Source organism: Microtus pennsylvanicus, chromosome 11 (genome assembly GCF_037038515.1).
Source record: "Microtus pennsylvanicus isolate mMicPen1 chromosome 11, mMicPen1.hap1, whole genome shotgun sequence".
Taxonomy (NCBI): domain Eukaryota; kingdom Metazoa; phylum Chordata; class Mammalia; order Rodentia; family Cricetidae; genus Microtus; species Microtus pennsylvanicus.
In genome coordinates, this window is record NC_134589.1 from 43,147,690 (window position 1) to 43,175,095 (window position 27,406).

General features: G+C 43.8%; 2 protein-coding genes across 7 annotated transcripts in view; both read right to left on the reverse strand.

Moving 5' to 3' along the window:
• Window positions 1-2,821: 2,821 nt before the first annotated feature.
• Rskr (ribosomal protein S6 kinase related) lies at window positions 2,822-7,463 on the reverse strand. Of its 6 annotated transcripts, none has more exons than XM_075991483.1 (12): window positions 7,228-7,463; window positions 6,412-6,657; window positions 6,231-6,314; window positions 6,056-6,124; window positions 5,667-5,736; window positions 5,355-5,459; window positions 5,147-5,187; window positions 4,736-4,763; window positions 4,562-4,651; window positions 4,399-4,487; window positions 4,183-4,293; window positions 2,822-3,805 (listed from the first exon to the last, which is right to left on the reverse strand). In XM_075991483.1, exons 1-12 carry the CDS (start codon window positions 7,297-7,299, stop codon window positions 3,581-3,583), a joined length of 1,230 nt encoding a protein of 409 aa, XP_075847598.1. In that variant the 5' UTR covers window positions 7,300-7,463; the 3' UTR covers window positions 2,822-3,580. The 6 variants fall into 6 exon arrangements, with proteins under 6 accessions (XP_075847598.1, XP_075847597.1, XP_075847601.1 ...); XM_075991482.1 differs by having other exon boundaries at window positions 6,412-6,660; XM_075991486.1 differs by lacking the exon at window positions 6,056-6,124.
• A 123-nt stretch (window positions 7,464-7,586) lies between these two features.
• Bltp2 (bridge-like lipid transfer protein family member 2) overlaps window positions 7,587-27,406 on the reverse strand; it is a 32,962-nt gene continuing 13,142 nt past the window's right edge. Inside the window, exons 23-39 of the mRNA XM_075991481.1 lie at window positions 27,100-27,302; window positions 25,579-25,873; window positions 22,066-22,223; window positions 20,830-21,036; window positions 16,219-16,318; window positions 14,714-14,896; window positions 14,153-14,274; window positions 13,301-13,456; window positions 13,091-13,212; window positions 12,247-12,427; window positions 10,674-10,760; window positions 10,219-10,329; window positions 9,954-10,089; window positions 9,730-9,860; window positions 9,200-9,301; window positions 8,805-8,939; window positions 7,587-8,385 (exon numbers count right to left, since the gene is read on the reverse strand). Of these exons, the coding sequence (XP_075847596.1) occupies window positions 8,206-8,385; window positions 8,805-8,939; window positions 9,200-9,301; window positions 9,730-9,860; window positions 9,954-10,089; window positions 10,219-10,329; window positions 10,674-10,760; window positions 12,247-12,427; window positions 13,091-13,212; window positions 13,301-13,456; window positions 14,153-14,274; window positions 14,714-14,896; window positions 16,219-16,318; window positions 20,830-21,036; window positions 22,066-22,223; window positions 25,579-25,873; window positions 27,100-27,302 (2,609 nt within the window). The 3' untranslated portion in view covers window positions 7,587-8,205. The remainder of the gene's footprint in view (window positions 8,386-8,804; window positions 8,940-9,199; window positions 9,302-9,729; window positions 9,861-9,953; window positions 10,090-10,218; window positions 10,330-10,673; window positions 10,761-12,246; window positions 12,428-13,090; window positions 13,213-13,300; window positions 13,457-14,152; window positions 14,275-14,713; window positions 14,897-16,218; window positions 16,319-20,829; window positions 21,037-22,065; window positions 22,224-25,578; window positions 25,874-27,099; window positions 27,303-27,406) is intronic.

A 27,406-nucleotide genomic window follows, 5' to 3' on the forward strand; every position in this document is an offset into this window, starting at 1 on the left:
TTGAAAGAGTAGCAAGCACTTAGCCACGGAGGTACATTTTTTTATATGGTCAAGACATTTTCTTTTATAGCATTTGGATTCCCATCTAAAGGTATGAGATAGACCCTCATGCAAACAAACTGGCCTCAAACTCAGTATGATCCCAGGCTAGCTTGACCTTCAAGTGTCCTCTTGCCTCCAATCCCTGGATGCTGAAATTACAGGTATTTGCCACCACATCTGGCCTTTTTAGGTTTCTTTTTTTTTCTTAAAATATTTATTTATTATGTATACAATATTCTGTCTGTATGTATGCCTGCAGGCCAGAAGAGGCAGCAAACCTCACTACAGATGGTTGTAAGCCACCATGTGGTTGCTGGGAATTGAACTCAGGACCTTTGGAAGAGCAGGCAATGCTCTTAACTGCTGAGCCATGTCTCCAGCCCTTAGGTTTCTTTTTCTATCTTTTATTATTATTTTTTCTTTTTGATAAAGGTTTTCTCTTTGTTACAGTCTTGGCTGTCCTGAAACTCATTTTGTAGACCAGGCTGGCCTCAAACTCACTAAGATCCACCTGCCTCTGCCTCCTGAGCACTGGAATTAAAGGTGTACACCACCATGTCATACTTTTTAGGTTTCTTAGAGTTTTGTACTGGAATGCACTAGGCAGCATAGGATGGCCTCAACACTCCCAATTATCCTTCTGCCTTTATCTCCCAAGTGCTCGAGTCACAGATATGAGACATCACACCTGGTTCTCACAGGCAACACATGACATTTATCTCTAAGCTATCTAACATGACCTACAAAAGGGACCCAGTGACATATCTATCATTTCCTCTGGACGTTAGTTCATTGTGCTACTGTGATCAGATGAACTGATAGTAGTAGCCCTGTGCTAGGTACACAGTATCGTGTAATCTACTGCCCTTGTCCTTATTCTGTTTTTACTTTGTATATGATAGGGTTTCATAGTCAGTTCAAGTTGAAGTTGACCTCAAACTATGTGGATGACCTTGATTCTCACCTAGCATCCATAAGGCCCCAGGTTTGATCCCTAGGATCACAAAACCACTGAATCTTAAACTAAAGGTGTTAGGAGCCAGGACAATTTAAGGTTTTCCCTGAGGCCTGGTGTATGAGGAGGAACACAGTTCAAAACCAGGAATATGCTTAGCAGAGCCAATAATGGTCCAGGGCCAGGGCCTTGGAGGAGCTGTTGCTTTATATCTCGACAACCAACTCTTTCCCCTAAAAGGCTGTGGCTACCAGTCCCAAGGCTGCTGTGTGCCCCACCTGTGAGGATCTTGTGTTCCCTTTGCGTAACACTGCTTGATTAGCATCCTACTTACTTGGTTCCACTACAGATAGTTTTCTGCTGACTCTGGTCCATTTCTCTGAAAATTATATATGAGAGCCGGGCGGTGGTGGTGCACGCCTGTAATCCCAGCACTTGGGAGGCAGAGGCAGGCGGATCTCTGTGAGTTCAAGGCCAGCCTGGTCTACAAAGGGAGTTCCAGGACAGGCTCCAAAGCTACAGAGAAACCCTGTCTCGAAAAACCAAAAAAGAAAAAAAAAATTATATATAAGATGCTGTCCTTAATAAGCTCGCTTGGTGTGGCTTGAGGCCCAGTTTGTGTAAGACCTGATCCCAAACTTTCCTTCTTTACTTTCTGAATCCCTGGTTCTCTGCTGGTCCAGGTCAAAAGGGGAAATAAACAAACAAAAAACTCAACAACAAACTCTGAACCTTGGACTGTATGAAAAAATGATCAGTTTAATAATGTTTGTGTCCTTTTAGGAGGCTTTGTTTTGGAATAGATTTAGGAGGCTCTCATGTTTTCTAGAGAAGACATAATCCACCCATGCTGAAGTTTCTATTTTCTTCTTCACATTAGGCAACTGTTAGATTCACTTTCTAGTTTTTAAAAATTGTATTTATTGAAGAGTAGCTTCCAGATCACATTTTCTTTTTTTAAAGACTTATTTATTAATTATGTATACAGTGTTCTGTCTGCATGTATGTTGTAGGCCAGAAGAGAGCACCAGATCTCATTACAGATGGTTGTGAGCCACCATATGGTTGCTGAAATTGAACTCAGGACCTCTCTCAGGATCTCTGAAAAAACAGTCAGTGCTTCTAACCTCTGAGCCATCTCTCCAGCCTTTTTTTAAACTTTTAATTTATTTTTATTTATTTTTTTGTTTTTTAAAGACAGGGTTTCTCTGTGTAACAGCCCTAGCTGTCCTGGAACTCACTCTTGTAGACCAGGCTGGCTTCAAACTCAGAGATCTGCCTGTCTCTGCCTCCCGAGTGCTGGGATTAAAGGCACGTGCGCCACCACCGCCCAGGTACATTCATCTATTTATTTATTTCTTTGGGGGATTGCATACATGTTGTATCTTTCCTTCTCCCATGGGAGTCTTGGCTTCACACCAAGTCCCTTACCCACTGGACCATTTTGCCCTTTTTCTTGAGATAGAGTTTCAGTATGCAGCCTGGCTGTCCTGGAAATCACTGTGTAGACCAGGCAAAAGTCACAGAGATTTACCTGCCTTGTTGGGTGCTGGACTTAAAGGCATGTGCCATCATGCCTGGCATATAAAATTAATTTTAAATTATTTTTTTAAAAAAATATTTATTTATTTATTATGTATACAATATTCTGTTTGCGTGTATGTCTCCAGGCCAGAAGAGGGCACCAGACCTCATTACAGATGGTTGTGAGCCACCATGTGGTTGCTGGGAATTGAACTCAGGACCTTTGGAAGAGCAGGCGATACTCTTAACCACTGAGCCATCTCTCCAGCCCCCAATTTTAAATTATTTTTATGTGCCTGTGTGGGTATGTTTATGTATGTGGGTATTCACTTTAAGGAAGCCAGAGCTGGATTTTAGGAATTTGTGAGATCCCCACTTTGAGTGCTAAAAACTCAACTGAGTCCTCTGCAAGAGCAATGATCATTCTCAACACTGAGCCATCTCTCCAACTCCTATATCGTTCATTGGAGGGGGGGTGTTTCCTCTGTGTAACAGCCATGGCTATCATGGAACTTGCTCTGTATACCAGGCTGGCCTCGAACTCACAGAGATCTTCCTGCCTCTGCCTCCCAAATGCTAGGATTAAAGCTGTGCACCACCACCACCTGGCAGGTCATATTTTTAACTGCAAATTTATTCAGGTGTTGAAATGCCAGTTTTTGCAATCTGTAAAAAACATTCACGTTGCTTCTGACTAGTTTGTTAAACATATAATTAGCACCTCGGGATCTCACAAAGTGTCATTATTGCCCAAGAAAGGAAGTATCGCAGAAAAACATGTAGATGGTAAAGTTTAAGAAGCCTTTGTTTGGCAGCTTAAGGAAAGTACTGGAGAAGTGAAATAAAGGTCACCGCCTTGGCCTGCGATTGAGAGGTGGGCTGTATGATAGGAAAGCATTAGGGACAGTTTTGGCTATCAGCTGCAGAATGCCTAAGATCTAAACTCTGGCCCAATACCTACAATAGAATAGTAAGGGACAACAAAGAAAAAACTGGATCCTCAAGGTGGTCATACTGAGTTGGTAGTAAAAATCCTCAGGTTTCCAGCTGGCCCCCAAGCTACAGTAGAGAATCAGCGGAGATGGTGTGGACCAAGGACTCCAGATCACAGTCAAAGTCCTTGAAGGGCATGGACTCCAATGGACTGGTATTTTGTGTCTCCATGACAAGGTCCACTGGCTGCTTCTTTAGGAGCTCAGGGTCAAAGGCCACACCCCGAAAGAAAGGGTGGCCCTGGAAGTGATGCAGATGACGTAGGCGGTACAGAGGATTCTGGCATAAGAGCTGAAGGAGAACAGAAGGAGACTGGGCTAAGAAAGGCTAAACAGAAGCAAGAGGGAGCAAACAGTCTATGTAGCTATGGAAGGCAGGAAGATTTGTGAAAGAGAAGCATGGTGGTTGGAGAGAGTGGGAGGATTGGTGGGGATGAAGGAGATGAACCTGCAGATGATAAGGTAGAACTGGCCCGTGCTCTTCAAAAGGACCTTCTCTTCTGGTGAGAAAAGGATTTAGTGGCAGAAACTCAGGAATGAGATCTGCAGTACCAGCTACAGGGGAAATGGGTAGTTGGAGCATCTCAATCCTCATCAGACAGAGAGAAGAGCTGGGAAATCACTTCAATGGGCTTGGGAGTCTAAAAGGAAAGTAGTTTGTACCCTCACCTCATGGAGCAGGAGTGAGAACTCCTGAGTGGCAGAAGCTGGCATCTCTGATTTACAGTGGGTCACACTTGCCAACATGGCCACATGATCTCTCTCTGCAGCCACTGGGAACTGCATTAAAAGGGTAGGGGGCGGGAAGAAGACAAGGCTTTCTAAGGTCTTTTTCCCACCAAGTAAAGCTCTCTTCCCTGCTCAGCACCACTACTGTTCTCTCACCTTGCCAGTTGCCAGACAGAAAAGCAACACTCCCAGGGACCACCAGTCAGCAGTGTGGTTGTAAGGCCCACCACTTAGGACCTCTGGGGCTATGGTATGAAAGGGGCTTGTCACTCACTTCCCTAGGTGCTCCTCCCCACCAGAGCTTTAGCTGCTCTCTCACCCATGTACTGAAGAGTGCCACAGATAGTGTAGGCTCGTGCTCCCTGGGATAAGCGACGAGACAGACCAAAGTCTGTCAGTTTCAGGTGGCCTATGGAATAAGGAGACAGTGTTTTGACCTACGTCTTTTTTTGCAGAAGTACCATTCATCCTGAGACTGGAGGAGAAGACATACCTCGCTCATCCAGAAGGATATTCTCCATCTGAAATCATGGGCGAAAGGACATTATCTTACTCTTTCCACTGACTCTGATTTGGGTTTTCCATTGTTATTTTTGACATAGGGTCTCGTTATGTAGCCCAGACTAGCTGGGAATCTGGTACATATACCAGGCTAGCCTCAAACTTGGAGCATTCCTCCTGCCCCCACCCCCAACAGTGCTGGGTATAGGCAGGTATGACCACACCTGGCTTTCTTTCAGTCCACACTCAGCATTCGAACCTATCCTTGGAGGACCCATACCTAAAATCCTTCGCATCCACAGGAACCCAAATAAACTGTCTCTGCTCCCCAGGGCCTTCTCAGACCTGTTGGAACTTCTTATTGAGGCTCTTCCTCAGACTAAGAAAAAAGACTTAACTCTACCTTTACATCCCGATGGATGATACCCAAGTCATGGAGATAGCCTGTGGAGAACGGTGAGCATGGGTGTATGTAAAGTCTCGTCTATGCCAGTTTCTATAGCCTCCATCCCATTTCTCCCTGACTTCCAGAATTGAATATCAATCCTGTTTTCCCCTCCCCACCAACTTAATTCTTCCCTTTCTATTTCCTTTACCACTTTTTCACTTACACAGCACAAGGACCAGTTCAGCAGCAAAGAGACGGATAGAAGCTTCTGGAAAACCACCAACAGCAGACCACAGGGAGTAGAGATCCATGCTGCAGTAACTACACACTGCAAAGCGCCAGAAGTCTAAGCAATATCTGAGGTCTACAATGCCTGGGCTCAAGGCATTATAGACCTCCTGCCCAAACTAATCCCGCCAGCCTTTCCCCTCTTCTTTCGGATTACAGAAATACTATTCTGCAAAGCAGAATAGCGTCAGATTAGGAGAATGGTCTGTGAGCCTTTGTGGGTGAAGACAAAACCCAGTCCACTCACTAATGAAGAGGTGTCGCTTCCCCTGCCAGCTGTCCCCCAAGCTGTGTACAAAAGGATGGTTGATCTGTCGCTAGAGACAAAGAAAACAGCAAGTTAGGAAAGAACAAGCTTATTGCTGATTAAGAGCAGCCAAGGAATCAGGTGTTGCCTTGTGTTGAAATGAAGTGCTGCTTCACCTGAGAACCCTGGAGCCGGCACACTGCTAAGGAGAGTTCCCTGGCAGAATCTGCAGTATCTACACCTAAGAACGACTTTCTCAGGACTTATTTTGGTGCTACATTGCACCAAGGTGGAAACATGGGGAAAGCAGAGCAAAGAAAAGCAGGTAAGTTGGACTTTCTCCACCAGCAATTTAGTTCTTCCAGCAATGCTTTCAGAATTCTGCATACCTGGATGCTAACCTCCTCTTTGCACTGCCTCAGGGTATCCCGCTGTAGGACTTTTACTTTGGGCACCACCTACAAATGGAGAGGCATAACTCTTGGAAAATAATGCTGTTCAATTTATTCCTCCTAATCTCTGAAACTAATAGGTTGTAAACAGTAAGTACTGGGTGACTCCTACCTTCACTGCAAATACAGCTTTTTGGGCACAATCTAGCACTTTCAGGACAGTTCCAAAAGACCCTTTAGCCACAAGGCCTAAAATCTGAACAAAAAGAAAAAAAAAATGGAGAAGAGGGCACCTGAGACTGGCTGCTTCTAGATTCCTCCCAGACACACTTCCCGGGACTCCAATGACCTACCTGCAGCGTCTGCTGCCCCCTAACAGGCCTCATGGGAAACTCTGGTAGGAAGAGGCTGATGAACTGAGGCACTGGCCACTCAGACAGAGGCTTCTCTAGTTGCAGTGGGGCTGGCTGGAGGGGCTCCTGATGTAGGCACTGATGCCTCTGTAGTCCCCTTAGTTGTTCCACTCCTGACCTGATGGCCCCCATACCACAGAAGAGGCTCTTCCAGCCTCGGGCCCAGGGACCCTGGATGTTGCCACCCTGCTGAGAAGGGACCTGTTCTAAGCCTGCTCCTGCGGCACTGCAGGTCTACCCATCTTAACCTCCACAGCAGTGGCTCAACTTTCCTAACGCTACAGGAAACTTTGCTAACTTAATACAGTTCCTCATGTTATAGTGATTCCCAACCATAAAATTATTTTCACTGCTATTTCATAAGTGTAATATTGCTACTATTATAGGTTGTAATCTAAATATCTGAAATGCAGATTATCTAATGTGACCTCAAGGAAAGGGCTGTTCTACCCCAAAGGGTCTTAACCCATAGGTTGAGAACCACTGCTCTAGAGGGAAGGAAAATTCCCAGGCCTTGTGATGTGACCTAGATTTCCTCAACGTATTTCAAAATCTTGATGACAATAACAGTTTTGTCTTCCCTATGACAAACCAGGAATACAATCTGTGCCTGAGTGGGGCTATTCACATAATAGCCTCTATGCCCAGACCCCCACACTGGCTATCACTGACAGGCTCCTAACTAGGCACTTTCTGGCCTCAGGCCCATACCTCGTTCACTTCCCATTCATAGGCAGCAAGAGCCCCATACCCTACCTTCTGAGGAGCAGATACCCGGGTGTGTTGCCCCTGCCGACAGCTCACTGCTCCCATCCCCAGCCTCTGCATCCTCTCCTTCCGCTAAATCTGCTGTCCCAGTTACATAAGCAATTCCTCTCTCTGATGCTGTAGTACCCAGGAGCCCCGCCTCTTCCAGTGTACATAGACCCATCAGCTTTAGGTGAGTATTGTACCAGGGCTGGGAAGTATCTATTGTACGACTTCAAAGCAATGGAGAACGGCCACAGTCATATTACAGTGGCAGTTAAAATATGGGTGGGTTGGTGAGGAGGGAAGGACACAGACAATTTGAACGTTTTTACTCAATACAACTGAAAAAAAGAGAGAAGCCAGCATCAAATTTAAAATATTTTTTTTTCTTTAAATCTTTTTTTTTCTCCATTCTCCAGGGGATTCCCCAGGGAGGAAAGGAAGGTACCCATGGCCAGCCCTGGCTCCTAATGCCATCCTCCCAAGTGAACACAGATTGGGAAGCTGACCCCTCCCCCAATAGTAACACCTTTCATACAACAAGGCAGTGGAGTGAGGCACAGAGGATCAGACCCTCCCCTCAGCTTACTGGCACAAAGGGAGAGCAATTACACTTAGAAATATATATATATATATACTATATATATATATGTCTGTTTATAAAAATTTATCATACTTGATCAAAACTATCCCCCCACCCTTTCTTTTGCCCCCAAGAGTAGGATACTAGGCTTGAACACACTCCATAGGCCTTCTGGTTCTCTTGCCTTTCTGGCCCTGGGACTAATAAGCATGAGGGAATTTAGCACTTTTGTCCACCATGCCCTGCAGGGACAGGCCAGTTGTTGAAGTGTCTCTCTCAGCTCCCTATAAGCTCCAATGCCCCACAAATCCCGTGGGATGAGGGGAAGCTCTGCCCACCCTCAAGTCCCTGGATCCTGAACCAGAGTCAGATTCGATACTGTAGTCACTTGGATCTCCGGATCACTTGCGCCTGCTAAAGAGGGATTTCTTGCCAGGGTTCTTGTCACCCACACTTAGACCAATAAGGAGCCGTGCTTTCTCCTCTTCCTGCTGTTGCATGTTCAGGTCCGATTTCGTCTCTAGCTTTCCCCGGACCTCAGACCCTGTAGCAGGTTTCAACCTTAACTTTTCTTTGATTACCTGGCAAGTGGAAAGGAGTAAAAGGAAAGGCAAAAATATTAGTGGAAAGGCCAAACAATTCAAACTGAACCAATTCAAAAATTTATTAAATTTACATGCAAAGCACAAGGGGGCAGTTCAAAATATATAAATAATAAAGTATATAAATAATGGTTTCTGCTTTCAAGAAGCTTACAATCTAATCAGAATCCCTAAAGCTGAGGTTGTAGCAGCCCTTAGTTCCCTCAAATTTGATAGTTAACATGAAATAAAACAGCAAATATTCGATCATATTGTGGCAATGTCAAGGACAAAATCAGTCATTTTATCTGCCCCTTTCTTGGCTATCTTTTAATATAGCGTAAAACAAAATGCCCCTAAGAAGGCAATTTGCTTGCCAGTCCCTGCTAACGAAACAGCCATGAGCCCTGGCGAGATACCTGGGCAACCAGAGCTTTTCGGCTGTCCCTTTTGACAGCCATAGCAAAGTCCAGCCATGTCCACGTGTTGTTGTGGTACTCCAGACAGGGTAGCACCAAGTTAAGGTCACCCCAGTCCACACTGTTCTTCTCACCCTGCAAAAGGAAAAGGAGGAAGGAAAAATTACATCAGCTGCCATCTTGAATCTAAGACAGTACTCGGAGTATAATTCCTATGACAGCAACCTACAGATAAAGACTGGAGACAGACTGGATTGGTGCTGACTACTGCAGGAAGCAGAAGCAAGAGCAGGGTTGTCGTCATGGCTCACTTTCACAGGAAGCCTGGCTGTCACTCTCTATCATCTTTAGCTCCCTTCCTGCTCTGTTCTACAAAGTGCTGGGATGGGACATACCTTATAACTGACGCACAGTGGAACTTGTGGGATTTTTATGTATATGAAGGAGTTGTTCATGGCAGCTCGCTCTTTCATCTTGTCAATATCATCAACTGGGTGCTAGGAAAGACAAGAAAGGAGTATAAACCTCTAAAACCAGAAGAAACCAAATATCCTAAATATTACTCCCATCTTAACCTTGGAATGAACACTAAAGAAAAAGACCCAGCCAGGTCCAACAGCTTTGGCTGCCCTGGAACTTACTCTGTAGACCAGGCTACAAAAAGAGATCCACCTGCTTCTGCCGCCTAAGTGCTGGGATTAAAAGCACGTGCCGCTACTGCCTGGCTAAAAAAAATCCTTTTAAGCATATTAAAATGTTTTTTTTTTGATTTTGAGGGCTTCTTTTGTGAGACAGGATTCATGTGGTCCAGGATGCCCTTGAACTCATGATGTTCCGACTCCTGTCTCCCAAGTGTTATGATTATAGAGTGCATTACCACAATCAGTTTCTCTGATTTTTCAGTCTTTAGGGACATGTGCCATACCTCAGGTAATTTGCGAAATGATCTTCTGACCCCAGAACTCCGAGTCAAACCCTGTGCTACACCTTTCCCAGGGCCTAGTGGAACTGCATCATCTGTTGTCATCAGCTGCCGAGGCTTCACTACTGGAATTCCTATGAAAAAGCAAACACCAACACTCATCCTTTTCCTGAAGTGGCTCTGGGTGCTATTCTAGTCTTCTGGCATTCCAGAGTAACAATTCTCACCAGTTGTCACCAATTTGGACTTATCCTCTTCATCACCAACTTCATCATCTTCCACATTTCGACCAGGAAAGAAAAATCCCATCATTCTATGGAAAAACTGGTGCGACAGCTGGATAGTGAGAGGCACCACATTCACCTGTGGGGGAAAGAGATGAAGAAGCAGTTAAGCTCAGGTATTAGCCTTGTCTTTAGTTACTAACCAGTCTAACAGGTTTTAGTGTGATCTGCCCTTTGACCCTGGGTTCCCAAGGTACCGTTTACTAACCTCAAAGTGTTCCTTAACAGAGATACCCCCAACAGGTGGTCGGACTTTGCTGAAAAGGCGGAGGGCTAGCTGTCTCCCCGACTGGCAGGAACTCTGGGGCCGCAAAACCACCTTTAAGGCAAAGCAAATAACCCTACTAAATGTCTTCTCTTTTTAAAAATCAACTTACAAAACAAAACAAAACAAATCAATCCACAAACCTTCCATAGAAGTAAGAACTGAAACCAACCGCCTTGCTAAGCTGGGCAAGCTATACCATCTCAGATCACACTGCTTCCTATTATGAGTTGATATGAAAAAGCCATCACAAATACCCTTTGCTCTAAAGTGTGTGGGAGCGGGCTAGGAATGGGGAAATAAGGCCTGGGGGTGTAGATTAGTAGAGTGCTTGTCTAGAATGAACACGGCCTTGCCTAAATACCATCCTCCCCCCCTCCCCCCCACAAATGACTTGCCTTATAGATAGCATTGGGGAGAAGATTGTTCATAGTGAACCAGCCCAACTCCAGGAGATGTTCTGCTGTGTCATCAGACTTATTCACCTATAGACAGACAGATTTGTCCTGTTCATTATAAGCTTTCCTTAGGAACTCGATAGAGAATTACTGTATGTGCTAATCTAACCCCCTGATTTCATTTTTCTCCTTCTTCTTTAAATCAGAATCTCATAAGGCCTCGAACTGTACCTGTGGCTGGCTTTGAACTCCTGATCCTCTTTACACATCTAGAATGATGAGATTATATGCATGCACCACCACACCTTATCAATATCTCTTTCAATCGCAACTGTTACTATTTTTCCCTTTCTTGTTTGTTTTTTGTTTTGAGAGAGGGTTTCTCTGTAGCTTTGGAGCCTGTTGTAATATGAGTGGCGGGGCTATGTCCCCAGCACCCCGGCCGCCTGCTAGCTTATGCCCCGAAATAATTACACAGACACTGTATTCTTTTAAACACGTCTTGGCCCATTATATCTAGCCTCTTCTCGGCTAACTCTCGCACCTGGACTAGCCCATTTCTAATAATGTGTAGCACCGAGGTGCGCTTACTGGGAAGATTCTAGCCTACGTCCATCCTGGGTCAGAGCTTCATCGCGTGTGCCTCAGAGAGCAGAGCTCTCGCCTCTGTCTGGGAGAGGGGAGCATGGCGTCTCTGAGCTCACTTCCTCTTCCTCCCAGCATTCTATTCTGTTTACTCCTCCCACCTATGTTTTAACCTATCAGGGCCAAGCAGTTTCTTTATTGCTTAACCAATGAAATCAACAGATATATGACACTCCAACATCAGGAGCCTGTCCTGGAACTCGCTCTGTAGACCAGGCTGGCCATGAACTCAGAGATCCACCTGTCTCTGCCTCCTGAGTGGAGTGTGCGCCACCACTGCCCAGCTTCAATCACATATACAATTTACAAATCTACAATCTTCAATCTCATATACAATCTACAATCCTCTAATCTAATGTTTCTCATGAATAACACCAGTTAAACCCCCAATTGTTAATACTTTTAGTTACTGTGACATTTAAATATCTCATTTATTTTCAAACATCCCTAGTAATAATATTTTTCCCAGTGCAGGACATTTGCAGAAATGCTGTCAGTATCAGAAAGGTACTATTCCAACTTGACTTAGAAAATTACTTCCCTCTGAGCCTTAGTTTTAAGAATAAACCACCCCCATTTTTTTGTTTTTTTGTTTTGTTTTTTATTTATTTATTTTTTTTTTTCTGGAGACAGGGTTTCTCTGTGTAGCTTTGGCTGTCCTGGAACTTGATTTGTAGACCAGGCTGGTTTCGAACTCAGGAGATCCACCTGCCTCTGCTTCATGAGTGCTGGGACTAAAGGCATGCACCACCCACCTAGGCTGATCAATTTTATCTATACACCTATCATTTATTATAGGTCAATGTGTCTCTAATCATGACCATCATTAATAACCATATAATTAGCCCTTTTATCTCTACATGGATTGAACTGGAATAGGTTAAGACCCCGGACTAGCCTGGCGCTGTATGACTGGGTACCCCAATACCTTGCTGTAGAGGAACCTTTGTAGCTCCAGCTCAGCGATTCCCAACTGTCCGTCTTCCTCGGTCAGGCGCCAACGTGCCTGAGCAAAGTAAAACTCAGTGCGACGGACTACACTCACATCTTCCTGTTGTTTCCGCAGCTCCATTTTGTTGGCCCGCTGCAGTTGGAAATCCTTAAAACATCTATGTGTGAACAGGAGAGCCAAACGAGTTAGGGAAAGAACACACAGGCAGGAGTGCTCCATGATGCTGCAGACTCTAACTCCAGAGACCAACCTCTGGCTTAGCTAATGCTTCATTGTTTTCCTACTGATGCATTTTTCTGACACTCTGAACTATGGAATAGAAATCCTATCTTGTAGTTGGATAGCTTCTTCCTCTTTTTTGTTTGTTCGAGACAGGGTTTCTTTGTAGCTTTGGAGCCTGTCCTGGAACTTGCTCTGTAGACCAGGCTGGATTCAAACTCACAGAAATCCACCTGCCTTTGCCTCCCAAGTGCTGGGATTAAAGGCGTGTGTGTGCCACCACCGCCCAACCTCTCAATTTTGTTCCTTAGTAATCAGTTTTAATGTATTTTCAGTTCAGCTACACACTGCTCAGGCCACAAAAATGATATTTCTCAGGTACCTAATTTTATAGCAGAGCCTTTCCCAGGAGCATTCCAGTGAGAACCCAGAGGAGGGGCTTTCCTGTTTGCACTCACCACTATGGCCAACCTCAGCAAGGCTTATGGGAAGAGGTGCCTCTATCTACTTCTACATTAGAATGCACACTAGACCTAGACCATCATAACACTGGCAAGAAAGACAGCCTAGCTCTCAACTGAGTGGAAAGACTGCTGGGTACCTGATGAGGATGTTGAGCTCTTCACTTTCCAGCTGCAGGTTGGCCTTTTCCTGGTTTAGCTGTAACTGAAGTTTTTGGTTCAGGTCAAGCAAGTTCTCATTCTTGTTGTCATCCTGTAAAGACTAGAGAACCAGGAGAGAAGAAATTAAAGAGATCCTCCCTGTCTGCTGCAGGTGATCTCTCTGTCCTCAGGCTACCTGGGGTGAATACCTTCATGATAGAATACATCTGTTTCTCTAAGTGCCGGATCTGGGCCACATGTTGCCGCACAGCCTCCTGCAGATGCAATATGCTACTGCGCTGCTCCTCAGGATTGCTGGAGATCTCAAGCTGGAACCTGACACGCTGTTTCTTTTCACTATGCTCCTAAAAGAAGGGAAAAGGGAAATGTGTACTTTTTTGTGTGGTACTGTGAATAAAACCGCAGAGCTTCACGCATGCTAAGTACACTCCCAGCACCGTGAATTAACATTTTCTAAATGAGTAAGTTTTGTAGGAAAGTGAATGGGGCTCTCTTCTGGAAAGCTGACCTTTACCAGTCATGATCAGTAGCAAGAATAAGGGGTAGGTCAATGTAAAAGATCTGCAATGTGGATTGCATAAGCTACAATGTAGAGATGGAGGCAAAAGTGTGTAGTTACCATTGTTAGAGATGTATGGTTGACTGAGAACTGACTAGAACAAACTCTACAGTCTTAGAGACACTTAAACCTTAACTATTTGATTTCTTTTCTTTTGATTTTTCGAGACAGGTTTCTCTATGTAACATCCATAGCTGTTCTGGAACTCACTCTGTAGAGTAGCCTGGCCTTGAACTCACAGAGATCTGCCTGCTTCTGCCTCCCGACTGCTGAGAATAAAGGCATGTGCCAGCACTGCCCAGCAACTATGATTTCTAACAGCTATGACTGATTGAGAAGATATACCAATCAAACTAATATTCTTTCTTATCCACTGAGCCACCTCATCAGCCCAGCATTACTTTACTTACTATGATCCAAGTAAGGACAAGGTAAAAGTGCAGGTGAGGCTAACCTGAATTCTAGAAGGGCTAATGCTCACCTTCCGCTTGGGTTCTACATGGAGCAGCAGGTTGTTGACGATGTCCAGAATCATAGCATACTGAGCTGGGTTGGTAGAAATTTCCAATTCGTGGTGGATGAGAGTGAAAGTATCCACAGCCCCTATATAATTGTTAGCAGTTAAATAAGAGGTTCAAGTTTCTTCCTAAATATTCAATCTCCTAACCCATATATATATTGGACTGGGTTTCACTATGTAGCCCTGGCTTGCCTGAAAGGCCTCTGCCTCCTGGATGCTGAGAATAAAGCTGTGGACTACCACACCCAGCCTAACAGACATGGGAACCACTTCTCTTAGTCAATCCCACAGAAAGGGAATAAAAGATACTTGGGAATATGCTTATTTCAGAATGGCAAGTAATAGCCATAATCCCTATTTCTTCTAAGAGTACAAGTTGGTTGTTCTAACGGCTGAACTTAAAATACACACATACTGCACAGGAAACCCTTTAATAATAATTTTACTGTCTTAAAACCACTAAGGAAATAACTACTTCACAAATCCCCTGGCCTCCCTAAAATGCCTTTAAATCCTGAATACCTTCCTGCTTCTTTAAGAGATCCTCCTTTTCCTGGTTCTCATGAACCTCAGGTGGCTTAATTTGAGTTGCTAGCTCAGGGTCAATGTCATGACTGTAACTAATGTAGTACATTCGGCAATTACAACGTGAAATGATCCGCTGGACCTGCTGGGCTTGCTGAGCTTCAGCTGGCTGGTTCCAATCTGGGAAGAAGTGAAAAAGATTCTCTAAGCAAGGTATGGTGCGAGCCTCCCATCTGTATGACTCTAAGGAATTCCAGAAATGTGGCTTTCAGTCTTGAACAGCAATAAAATACTACCACTTCGACATACACTTGTGTTAAAATAGAAAAACTGGCTCAGAGGTTGGGAGCACTGACTGCTCTTCCAGAAGATCAGGGTTTAATTCTTAGCACATACCTATCTGTAACTCCAGTTTTAAGGGATCAGATACCCTCACACAGACTTACATGCAAACAAAACAGCAATGCACATAAATAAAAACAAACAACAACAACAAAAAAAAACAAACAGAAAAATTGGGACTACACATGGTAGCACACACTTTTGTTTGTCTGTTCTTTTTGTGTTTCGAGACAAGGTTTCTCTATAGCTTTGGAGCCTGTCCTGGAACTAGCTTTTGTAGACTGACAGAGATCTGCCTGCCTCTGCCTCCCAAGTGCTGGGATTAAAGGCGTGCGCCACCACCGCCCAGCTGTATGAGATTATTTTCATCTATGGTATCTCTAAAGGAGAGATTCTAGAAAATGGCACACTGTACTTTTTTTTTTTTTTCGAGACAGGGTTTCTCTGTAGTTTTGGAGCCTGTCCTGGAACTAGCTGTTGTAGACCAGGCTGGCCTTGAATTCACAGAGATCCGCCAGCCTCTGCCTCCTGAGTGCTGGTATTAAAGATGTGCACCACCCAGCCTGGTCTACAAGAGCTAGTTCCGAGACAGGCACCAAAGCTACAGAGAAACACTGTCTCGAAAAACAAAAAACAAAAAAAAAAGGTGTGCGCCACCATTGCCCGGCTGGTAGTACACACTTTTAATGCCAACGCTTGAGAGGCAGAGGCTGGAACTCTTGAGTTCCAGGACAGCCTGGTATACACAGGTGAGACCCTCACATAAACAAGACTAAAGATTGTTGTTGTGGAATATTACTTTAACTATGTAAAAATGTATTATGTGGCTATATATTGCAACCCTGTTTCAGATAGAGCTAGATGGATGGATGGATGATAAGGCTAACTCTAAGGTACAGCAAACGCCTGGCATGTGAGTGACCCTGAGTTTGATCCCCAGTACTGCCAAAAGCTAAATAAAAACAGTACGTGGCTCATGCTTGTAAGCCCAGCATTCAGCAGCCTAAGACCATGAGTTTGAGGGCAGCCTATGCAGATTGACACATTGCTTCAAAAACTGAAAGGAAAAAAATGCAGAATGTAGGTTAGATAAGTAAATGAGACCCCTTTGGAATGCACATTTACTCCAATTCATAGCATAGGAGAGGAAGAGAGCTGACCTGTGGTTGTGGTAACCATGCCTCCCACTGCCTGCCCACTTTCCATCAGCTCCTGAACAGAGTCCAGACTACGTTCCCGGTGCTCCTCAATATTCTTCACCTGAGAACAGAATGAGGAACCTTTAGCTCCTGGGAAAAAGGTGGCTTATTCTAACACCATCATAGATGGTCGTGTTTCAAGTAGTCTTATGCTGCAAAAGAATGACAGATTGCATGCCCAATGGTAGTCCCATACCTGTAATCTCAGTAAGAGGCTGTGAGGCCAGCCTGGACTACACAGTGAGTTCCAGGACAGCCTGGTATACACAGTTGAGACCCTCACAAAAACAAGACAAGAGGTTATTGTGCAATACTATTTTAACTATGTAAAGATGTGCTATATTGTTTATGCTACAGAATATTACTTTAACTATGTAAACGTGTGTAAAGGTTTATGTTGCGTTTGTTTAACTAGGTAAAGATGTGTTACATTTGCTTATGCTGCATTTAATTATTTAGGTAAAAATGTGTTGGTGTTTCACCTTGCCTGCCTAAAGCACCTGACTGGTCTAATAAAAAGCTGAGCAGCCAACAGCTAGGCAGTAGAGAGATAGGTGAGGCTGGTAGGCAGAGAGAATAAGTAGAAGCAGAGAAGAGAAAGAGAACAAAAGACGAGAGAACAAGGGAGAAAGAAAGGGAGATACCCAAGGTCAGCTAGGCAGAGTAGAGGATACATAATGAAAGAAAGGTAAAAAGCTCCAAAGCAAAACTTAGATGGAAGAGAAACAGGTTAATTTAAGTTATAAGAGCAAGTGGGACACGCATAAGCTAAGGCTGAGCCTTCATAACTAGTAATAATCCTCCATGTCATGATTTAGGAGCAAGTTGGTGGCCCCAAAATAAGCCTGCTACAGGTTGTATCACCTAATGATAGTGTGGTCATCTTAGTCCATACAGAGAAAAATACTCAACACACACACACACACACACATATATACACACATACATGTATTATATCTACATACATATGCATACAACATGCACGTACACACATACCACACATACACACAATATATACATATAACTATATAATATATAGTTACACCTATACATATAATACACACACACACACACACACACATATATATATATTTTTTTGGTTTTTCGAGACAGGGTTTCTCTGTGGTTTTAGAGCCTGTCCTGGAACTAGCTCTTGTAGACCAGGCTGGTCTCGAACTCACAGAGATCCACCTGCCTCTGCCTCCCGAGTGCTGGGATTAAAGGCGTGCGCCACCACCGCCCGGCCAACACACATATATATATTTAAAGTTCTGACTTTCTTGCTTCTACCTCTCAAGTGTTGAGATTATAAACATGGGCTAAGATGCCTGGCTAGTATGTTTTCTGTGCTTTTGTTATTTTGTATCTTCAGAGAGAAAATCACCCTGAACACCATGGGATCAGCAATTGGGATCAGCAAAAGACAGATCTCTGAGTCTGCTAGATTTTGAGGTCAGCCTAGTTTACCTATCAAGTGCAAGGTAGCTAATACTATACAGTGAGACCTCAAAAACTACAGCCAGGGACCATGGAACTGGTAAAATGCTTGCTGCTGAGAAGCTATGGTCTATCCCTGGAACTCATATAAAAGGGGAAAGAGATAGCTCAGCAGTTAAGAGCATTTATTGTTCTACCAGAAGACCAGGGTTTGGTTTCCAGCATCAACAACAGGCAACTCAAACTACCTGCAATTCCAGTTCTAGGGTATCCATTACCCTCTTCTAGTGTCTGAAGGCATGTATGTGGTATATACACAGACACTTAGGCACTTACATACATATAAAAAAAGTAAAACCGATTCCACAAAATTATCTTCTGACCTCTAAACACACACATCTCTCTCACACACACAGTAATTTCAAATCCCCAGCACCCATGTAAAAAGTCAGGGATGCCCATTCATGCCTGTAATCCCAATTCTATGGAGGTTGGAGTCAGGAAGATTTCCAGGGCTTGCAGGATCCCAGTCTAGCTCCAGGGTCAATGAAAAACCCTGTTTCAAGGGAATAAGACACAGCTTGATAAAGTAAGACACCTGACACCATCTTCTCTGCACACGCATAGGCACACATCCCTATACATACATGACATGCTCACTCATACATACACCCATTTACAAAAAATCATTCTGACATTGTTGCCTTGGAGGCCAAGGTAAATAACAAAATAAGTATCACATAAGATCAAAGCAGTAAGATCAAGGCTTCAGGACTGGAGAGGTGGCTCAGTAGTTAAGAGCACTCACTGGCTACTCTTCCAGAAGATAAAGGCTCTATTCCCAGCATCAACTGAGCAGCTTACAATTGTAACTCCAGACCCAGAGGATCCAATATCCCTCTTCTGGCCTCTGTAGGTACCAAGCACACACCTAATACACAGACATACATGCAGGCAAAACACCCAAACACGTTTTTAAAAAAATATTAATGCTTCAAGGACTGGAGATGGCTCAGCAGTTAGGAGCACTTGCTGTTCTTGCAGAGATCCCAGGTTCAATTCCTAGCACCCACATGGCAGCTCACAATTACCTATAATTCTAGTTCCAGACTTGAAACCCTCTTCTGGTCTTTACGGTCACCCACAACCACATAAATAAAAAAGAAAATCTCTAAAGCATATAGAAACCCATTAGATCAGATGGCAGATCTATTTGATTACAAAGTCACAAGGGAAAGACAAAAAAAATAGTATTCTAACTCCAAGGATCTGTACTTTAATGCTAATGCAATTTGGGGGAGAAAAAAAAAGCCTTCAATCAATCTCTATCTTGCAGTGTTCCTTCCCCAGCCTTAGCCAAGAGTTCAGTCTCACCAGCTAACAGAAACACTGTCTTGCCAATGTACTGACTTAAAAAAAAAAAAAGAAGGCCGGGCGGTGGTGGCGCACGCCTTTAATCCCAGCACTTGGGAGGCAGAGGCAGGCGGATCTCTGTGAGTTCGAGACCAGCCTGGTCTACAAGAGCTAGTTCCAGGACAGGCTCCAAAAACCACAGAGAAACCCTGTCTCAAAAAACCAAAAAAAAAAAAAAAAAAAAAGAAAAAAAGAAAAAAAATGTGGCTATATGGGCTACTATCTATCTGAACACATCTAATGTTTCCAAAGCACCACCTCATTTGATTCAAGAGGGCTCATAGCTGTACAATGTACAATGATGTAATTGTCAAACAACCAGACTCCTAGATAAATAGTCTTCCATTTGATCTCAAAGCTTTGCTGAAACAACCAATCACCTTGATGAAAGGCCATAAAAAGACTTCGCTAGCCATGTGGCACAGGTTTCTGCGCTACAGAAGTGGAGTCAAAATGATCTCCAGTTGGAGGTCACCTAGGCTACACAGAGTTTGAGACCATTCAAGACTACATAGCAAGACTTGTTTCAAACACACAAAACAAAGTTTTCAGGCCTACTGTCTATTTTCTTAATTGCCTGTTAGTGTGACATTAAGAGGGACTAAAAACTTAGAAGTTCCCACAGCTAAACACTAGGTGGTGCCAGCGGGGAAGAAGGATTATAGGAGTCAGAAGGCACAAGGACATGGCCCACAGAATCACTTAAGCAGGATTCATAGAAATTCACAAAAACTAAAGTGACAAACACAGACCTGTAGGGTCTAAGCTAGGTCCAAGCTAGGTCTTCTACATATACCTTATGATTGTGTAGTTTGGTGGTCCTACGGGACTCCTAAAAGTGTGTGTGTGTGGGGGTGTTTGTGTGTTGTGGGGGAGTATCTCTGACTATTTGCCTGCTCTTGAGACCCCTTCCCTCCTACAAGGTTACCACATCCAGTTGTGATGAGGGTTTGTGTCTAGTCTTATTGTATCTTGATAGGCCATGTGCTGTGGAAGAAACTGTGTACACTGTAAATATGTATTACTTTCAATGGTTAATAAAAAAGCCAATAGCTGGAAGGGTAGAGTTTAGGCAGGAGAGCCAAACTGAGAGGATGATGGGAGGAAGAAGGGCAGAGTCTCTCAGGAGTCTCAAAGCAAGACAAACGTGCCGTGTTGAAAGAAGGCACTGCCATGTGGCAGAGGGTAGATAAAAAATATGAGTTAATTTAAAATATAAGAGTTAGCTAGTAACAAGCCTGAGCCATCGACCAAGCATTACAACTAATAGTAATTAATAGTAAGCCTCTGTGCATTTATTCGGGAACTGGTGGTCCTGACAAAAAGCCTGCCTACAGCCATGTGCCATGTTTGGTGGATATCCGTGTGAGGCCTGGTTTGGTTTGGTTTTCCAAAGGGAAACAGGAGGAAGTGATCTAAGGGAGAGAAGGACTATGAAGACTGCAAACATGGGAAACTATGATTGGAATGTAACGCATCAAAGAATAAAAGTTTAAAAAAAAAAAGTTTCTGTCCGTTTACAGCTGGTATATAAGACATTAGAGTATCTGAGGAGAGAAAAGCACTGTGTTTCTATGCCACAGAGGCTGCTCACAGTCAAGGGGGTCAGCAGTTTCCTTTTTCTACTAAGCAGAAGGTAAGTACTGTGAAGAATCTTCCAGTGGTTCTAGTAAAAGGGACTTAAGTAGAGACATAATGGCCTTCCCACCCATGCTGACTGACCTCTAGCCAGAGCTGTCGGCCATCCTGTTCAGTAGGGCTGCTTTCAGTGGTGGCAAAATACTGCATGCCATCTAACAGGCAAGTCCAGGATGTCTTTTGTTTTAGTGTGTCACCATACCAAGCTGGATGGTGTTGGCACTGCAGCAACTGGGCTTTGGCAGCTGACACAATGACACAGCCTTCTGTCTCTGCTCCACGGAGGACCATCTGTCAAAGAGAAAAGCAGAGTCTTATACAAGAAGGAAGACAAGAAGGATCTTCAGGTTACTTTATCTGACTGACTCGGGTTTACAGAGTGAATGTCACTGGGTTTTATACTCGGAAATGATTACTTAGGATACCTGAAGAAAGGGACAAATTTACTGGGCATAGTAGTGTACACCTTTAATCCTAGCCCTCAGGAGGAAGAGACAGGCAGATCTCTTTGAGTTTGAGGCCAGCCTTGTCTACAAAATGAGTTTCAGGACAGCCAGAGCTGTTACACAGAGAAACCCTGTCTTGAAAAACGAACAGGTCGGCAGTGGTGGTGAACGCCTTTAATCACAGCACTCAGGAGGCAGAGGGAGGTGAATCTCTGTGAGCTGAAGGCTAGTCTGGTCTACAAGAGTGAATTCCAGGACAGGCTCAAAAGCTACAGAGAAACCCTGTCTCAAAATACCAAACCAAACCAAACCAAAAAAACAAAAACCAACCAACCAAACTAACGGAACAAATCTGAGGTCTATCCACCCTTCTTCAGTTTAGATGTGGAGAAGCACACTCATAACTTATGCATTCAAAAAACCAAGGCAAAATGGTCAAGTTTGAGGCCAGTCTGAGCGATACAGTGGGATCCTATTTTATTGTTTTGTTTATTTTAATTATTTTGAGACAATGTTTCACTTATATTGTCCTCAAATTCAGAGATCTACCAAGTTCTGCCTCCCACATGCTGGAGTCAAAGATCTTTAAAAAAAGCTGGGCAGTGGTGGTGCAAGCCTTTAATCCCAGTACTCGGGAAGCAGAGGCAGGCAGATCTTTGTGAGTTCGAGACCAGCCTGGTCTACATGAGCTGGTTCCAGGACAGGCTCCAAAACCACAGAGAAACCCTGTCTCAAAAAAACAAAAACAACAACAACAAAAAAAGAGAGATCTTTAAAAAAATTCTATCTTTAAAAAATATTTTTTTAACTGGTGCAAAGTAAACAATATGATTGGGATCTAGCCTTTTTTTGGCATCCTATAAAGAAAACGTACCTGGCAGTTAACCAGCTCAATAAGGCAGTTTCGGTTGTATATGTCATCCGTCTGGCAGGCAGCAATGCCACACAACTGGTCACTCATACCGGACTCCTCTTCTGTGAATACTACAAACCTATCTGTCTCTTCAATCAGCTTCTGTAACATGTAAGCACCTGGAAAAGAAGTGGGGAAACGTCACCATCTCAAAGGGAAAGAGAACATATTCAGGGCCACACTGATCTTCCATTAATTCCTATCTAGGTAAGGGCTGAGATATATCTTTCAACCCGGAACACCAGTCCAGTTCACTCTACCCCACCCTCAATCCAAAATAGTAAAAGTTTCTTAGTTCCCCGATCAATGTTAATAAAAGATTTCCAATAGAAATAGAAACACCAGTTTAGCCGGGCAGTGGTGGTGCACGCATTTAATCCTAGCACTCGGGAGGCAGAGGCAGGCAGATCTCTTGAGTTCGAGGCCAGTTTGGTCCTACAGAGCTAGTTCTAAGACTCCAAAGCTACTGAGGAACCCTGTTTTGAAAAACAAAAAATAAAAACAAAACAAAACAAAAAACCCCACCAGTTTCAATGGCACTAGTTTTTTTCCTAAGGGCCCAACCATGACAGTGGTAGGAATTGAACCCAGGTCCTCTGTAAAAGCAGCAAGTGCTCTAAACTGCTGAGCCATTTCTCCAGTCCCCGCTTTTCTCCTTTTCACATACTTGGTTATGACTATTCCCTCCTACTCCCTTGTCAGCAGTGGTAACATATTCTAGCTTGGCTACTTCTCCCGAAGGTCTTAGAAGTATCTCCTGAGACCCTGGCATGTCCCCTCCTTTCTCTTAGTAAGTTTGTCTAACAGAGTATTATGGTTAGGAGTAGTGTCAGAATTAGACTAGCCTGCCTGTGGTCAAGTTCCTATCTCTCTAACAACTATTCAATTGTGACTTTGGGCAGCTTGCTTATACTCTTTGTGACTCAGTTTCCTTATCTGTAAAATAACAGCAACTATCTCATAAAGCTCTTGTGACAACTTAATGAAATAACGTTTTTGCTGAGTGTCTACTACACAATAGCAACTACTATCATCTTTTTTTAAAATATTTATTTATTTATTATGTATACAATATTCTGTGTGTATGACTGCAGGCCAGAAGAGGGCACCAGACCTCATTACAAATGGTTGCGAGCCACCATGTGGTTGCTGGAAATTGAACTCAGGACCTCTGGAAGAGCAGGCGATGCTCTTAACCTCTGAGCCCTCTCTCCAGACCACTACTATCATCTTTTTGGCATTAAGTTTTAGCTCTGTGAAGAAATGTTCAGAAACTCTTATCTCTAGCTTAAAGCCTTAGACTCATTTCCAGATGTCAGACTTGCCTAGATATCCTACCACTGCCACAGGTTCAGCATGTCCAAAGCTCTTCAGTCTATGACTCTTCTATTTCTGATACCACAGTTACCAATGTGCCCACAGATCAATAGCCACAAACTTTAGGCATCACTACCCACCCACTTTTTCCTTTTCTTTTCTTTCTTTTTTTTTTGAGACAGGGTTTTACCGTGTAATAGCCTTGGCTGTCCTGGAACTCACTCTTAGACCAGGCTGACCTCGAATTCAGAGATTCAGTTGCCTCTGTCTCCCAAGTGGTGGATTTAAAGGTGAATGTGACTACTGCCCAGCTATACCACCTGCCCTTTAAAAAAAGATTTTTATTTTAAGTATATGGTTTTTTTTTTTTTGGTTTTTCGAGACAGGGTTTCTCTGTGGTTTTGGAGCCTGTCCTGGAACTAGCTCTTGTAGACCAGGCTGGTCTCGAACTCACAGAGATCCGCCTGCCTCTGCCTCCCGAGTGCTGGGATTAAAGGCGTGCGCCACCACCGCCCGGCTAAGTATATGTGTTTTGCCTCAATGTGTATGCCTGTGCATCAGACATACACAGTATCTAAAGAAGCCAGAGGACATTAGATTCCTTGGAACTGGAGTTGCAGGCTACCACCCTAAGGGCTGGAAACTGAATTTGGATCCTCTAAAAGAGCAACCAGTGCTCTTAATCACTAAGCCACTTCTTTAACCCCTACTTGTTTTGCTTGAGACAGTTTCTCTATTTATTATGTGGTCCTGACCATCCTGGAATATATGTAGACAAGACTGGCCCTCGAGCTGAGACTAATGTCAATGCCTCTACAGTGCTGTACACCAAGCTTCTTTTTTCACTTTAACTTCTTCCAGCAGCCATGTCTATGTACAACAGCAGCATTCCATCTATCACAACCATTCCAGCTGCTCCGCCTCCTTCAGTCCTTGCTGCCTCCTGTTGACATATTGTGATAGTTTCCTCAACTGCTTGTCCACATACAGCCCTCTCACACACACCATTGCTACAGTTACCTTCCTAACAGCCAAAATCTATCACAGTCTAGTCAAAGACCTTCAGTGTTTCACTGTCCCTAATGAAGAAGGACCTGCGAGGAAGGTCCCCAAATGATCTGTGTTTTCTTTTTAACCCATTTTCTCATTCCATTTGGTACCATGTCAGAGAAAACTGTTCACTCTCCTTTGAACACAGCACCTCTCCCAATGCCATTCCTACTCATTGACTGCCCCCTTTCCCATTCCCACACATTCCAATCATGCCATATCTTAAAATTAGGCTCAAATGATACTGCCTCAATAAACCCCTGCCTGATTGCATGCCCTGTCGTGTAATGTCCCTAGTCTTTGAATTCTTCTTGTGGCATTTATCACTTTTCACCTTGTTCTCAGGCTCACCCACACATTTTTTGCCCAAGTCTTATCTTTTAAATTTTTTCCCAGGGTGCCGGAGAGATGGCTCAGCAGATAAAGAACTTAATACTGCTTCAGTTCCGTTTTTTTCCCTTTGAGACAGGGTTTCTCTGTAGCTTTGGATCCTGTCCTGGAACTCATTCTGTGGACCAGGGTGGCCTCGAATTCACAGAGATCCGCCTGCCCTCTGCTCCCTGAGGGCTGGGATTAAAGGCGTCCACCACCACCACTCAGCTGTGTTTCAGTTTTATGCCAACTAAGTACTTAAATTTTTGTTGCCTGAACAAAATAATTAGATCAAAACGATACAAAACTGTGGATATGGTGTTAGTATTTGCCTAGAATACACAAAGTCTTGAGCTCAATGTTCAACATTAAAAATTAGAAAAAGAGCACAGTCAGAGCTGTTACACAGAGAAACCCTGCCTAAATAAATAAATAAGAAAAAAAGAAAGAAAGAAAGAAAGAAAGAAAGGAAGGAAGGAAACAATTTTTTTTTTTTGTTTCTTGCAACAGGGTTTCTCTGTGTAGCCCTGACTGTCCTGGAACTTGCTCTTTTGACCCCAATACTAGCTGATCTCTTCCTGGACACAGGGTCAAATTTCTGATGCTTCCTCTTTATGAGGAAGCTTTATAAACTTAAGATGGGCAAACATATAAAAATGCTAGTTTCATAAAACCTTTTCCAAGCCCATGTTCATGTTCTAACCCTGAACCCGAGCATCATCTGCTCCGGCCTACCTCCTGATGATCCCTTATCAGGCCGTCCACTGAAGCTAGGAGTGCTGACGTGAGGTGAGACTTGGGCATTAGGTGGGATACCACGTTTTGGCTTTTTGGCTGACATCTGGGGATCAATCTTCAAACCTTTCAGGGCCTCAGTAGAGAGATTACGTTTGAGTACAGCTGCCTTTTTGTAGCCATCGTATAAGCCAAAGGCAATGTCCCTGTTGGTGGTCGTCCAGGAAATCCGTAGGTCTACCAAGTACAGCTGATGTGTATGAAAGGCAGGGTCACCATCTCGAGTAGAGAGCTCCTGAGGAAAGTGCCAAGGACACCAGGATTACACAGACATACCACCACTACTCCTGGGCAAAAAAAATGCAGAGACAGACTTGTTAAACCAAGGTGGCTCTGGGAGAAGAGATGAGAAGACCCTGAAGAAAGAAATATTAAGTGGTCTCAGTCTGTACATTACTTTACTCCTAACTATACCTAATGCATTTTTAATGAATCTGGTAATTTCAAAAGCTGTCCATAATTGGGAGAGAAGGAGAAAGCCAGTACTACATGAAGTGTTAAAAACTTTTACTTTATTTCATGAAGACCAAGAGACTTGTTAGAGGGAGAAATCAAGAGATTTTCTTTATGGGGGGAGTGGTTGTGCTGGGGTTTGAACTCAAGGCTTTGCAAACACTTAAGGCAGTGGTGAAGGACAGAAAATTCAAATCAAGCTTGGGTTTGAAGGGAAAAAAAAGTCATAGCAGCAAGGGGCCAGTGATATGGCTCAGCACTTAAAAAGATCTTGCCACCAAGCCTGAAGACCTAAGGAGACACACACAATAAATGTAATAAAGATAAATTTTTTAAAGTGAGATGAGTCTGTGGGTAAAGGTGCAGCCACCAAACCTGAGGCCTTGAGTTGGGTCTCCTGGACTAAAATGGTGGGAGGAGAAAATCATCCACACTAGTTGTCCTCTGACCTGCATGCATACACGCCCACACATCCATTCCCCAACACGCCTACTCACCCAATAAGCAATCTTAAAAGGAAGAAGAGAAGCTGACACAACTACACCAAGTAACTGTATCAGAAAGACACACATGCTATGGTTAGGAACCTTACCAGAAATTACCTCTCACCCCCAATGTGATCATAGTTGGAGTCAGGAGATAATTAAGAGTGAATCAGGACATAAAGGAGGGTAGGGCCCACATGACAGCAAGAGCCATGAATGACACTCTATTATTGGACCTCTCAAGTCTCCGAAACCACTAGAAATTTCTGTTATTTAAGACACCAGTAGTCACCGGGCGGTGGTGGCGCACGCCTTTAATCCCAGCACTCGGGAGGCAGAGGCAGGTGGATCTCTGTGAGTTCGAGACCAGCCTGGTCTACAAGAGCTAGTTCCAGGACAGGAACCAAAAGCTACGGAGTAACCCTGTCTCGAAAAATAAATAAGACACCAGTAGTCTATTTTGCTCACTTAAACTGCAACGCCTACTAATATAACTGATGTAAAAAAGAGTGTCAAACAGTACCTCTTCAGTGGTGCGATTGCTGTGCCGTTGGTATGTAAGGGAAGACAGGCTCAGTAGGTGGGTCTTGGTTATCAAGGGATCAAGGCAGTGGTCAGCATTCTCTTCAGTAGGTGAAGCCATCAGGTGCACAGTCACCTGACTTAAGTCACTCACCATCTGGGTCACACTCCACTCGGAAATGAGGCGCCGCATCACTGTGCCAGCTGAGAAAAGAAGCATACAGTCCATGTAGGATGGCATGAAGGATGTGAGTCATCAGAGAAGAGGAGAATAAAGGAACAGACTAGGAGGAAGAGAAACTCTGGCC

Coding starts and splice junctions, on each gene's coding strand:
- Rskr (XM_075991482.1), bottom strand. CDS start 7,299: ATGCAGAGGCTGGGGATGGGAGCAGTGAGCTGTCGGCAGGGGCAACAC. Junction 6,661..7,227: donor GGGTATCTGCTCCTCAGAAG/GTAGGGTATGGG, acceptor GTCCCTTCTCAG/CAGGGTGGCAACATCCAGGG. Junction 4,294..4,398: donor TCTGTCTGGCAACTGGCAAG/GTGAGAGAACAG, acceptor CTTTTAATGCAG/TTCCCAGTGGCTGCAGAGAG.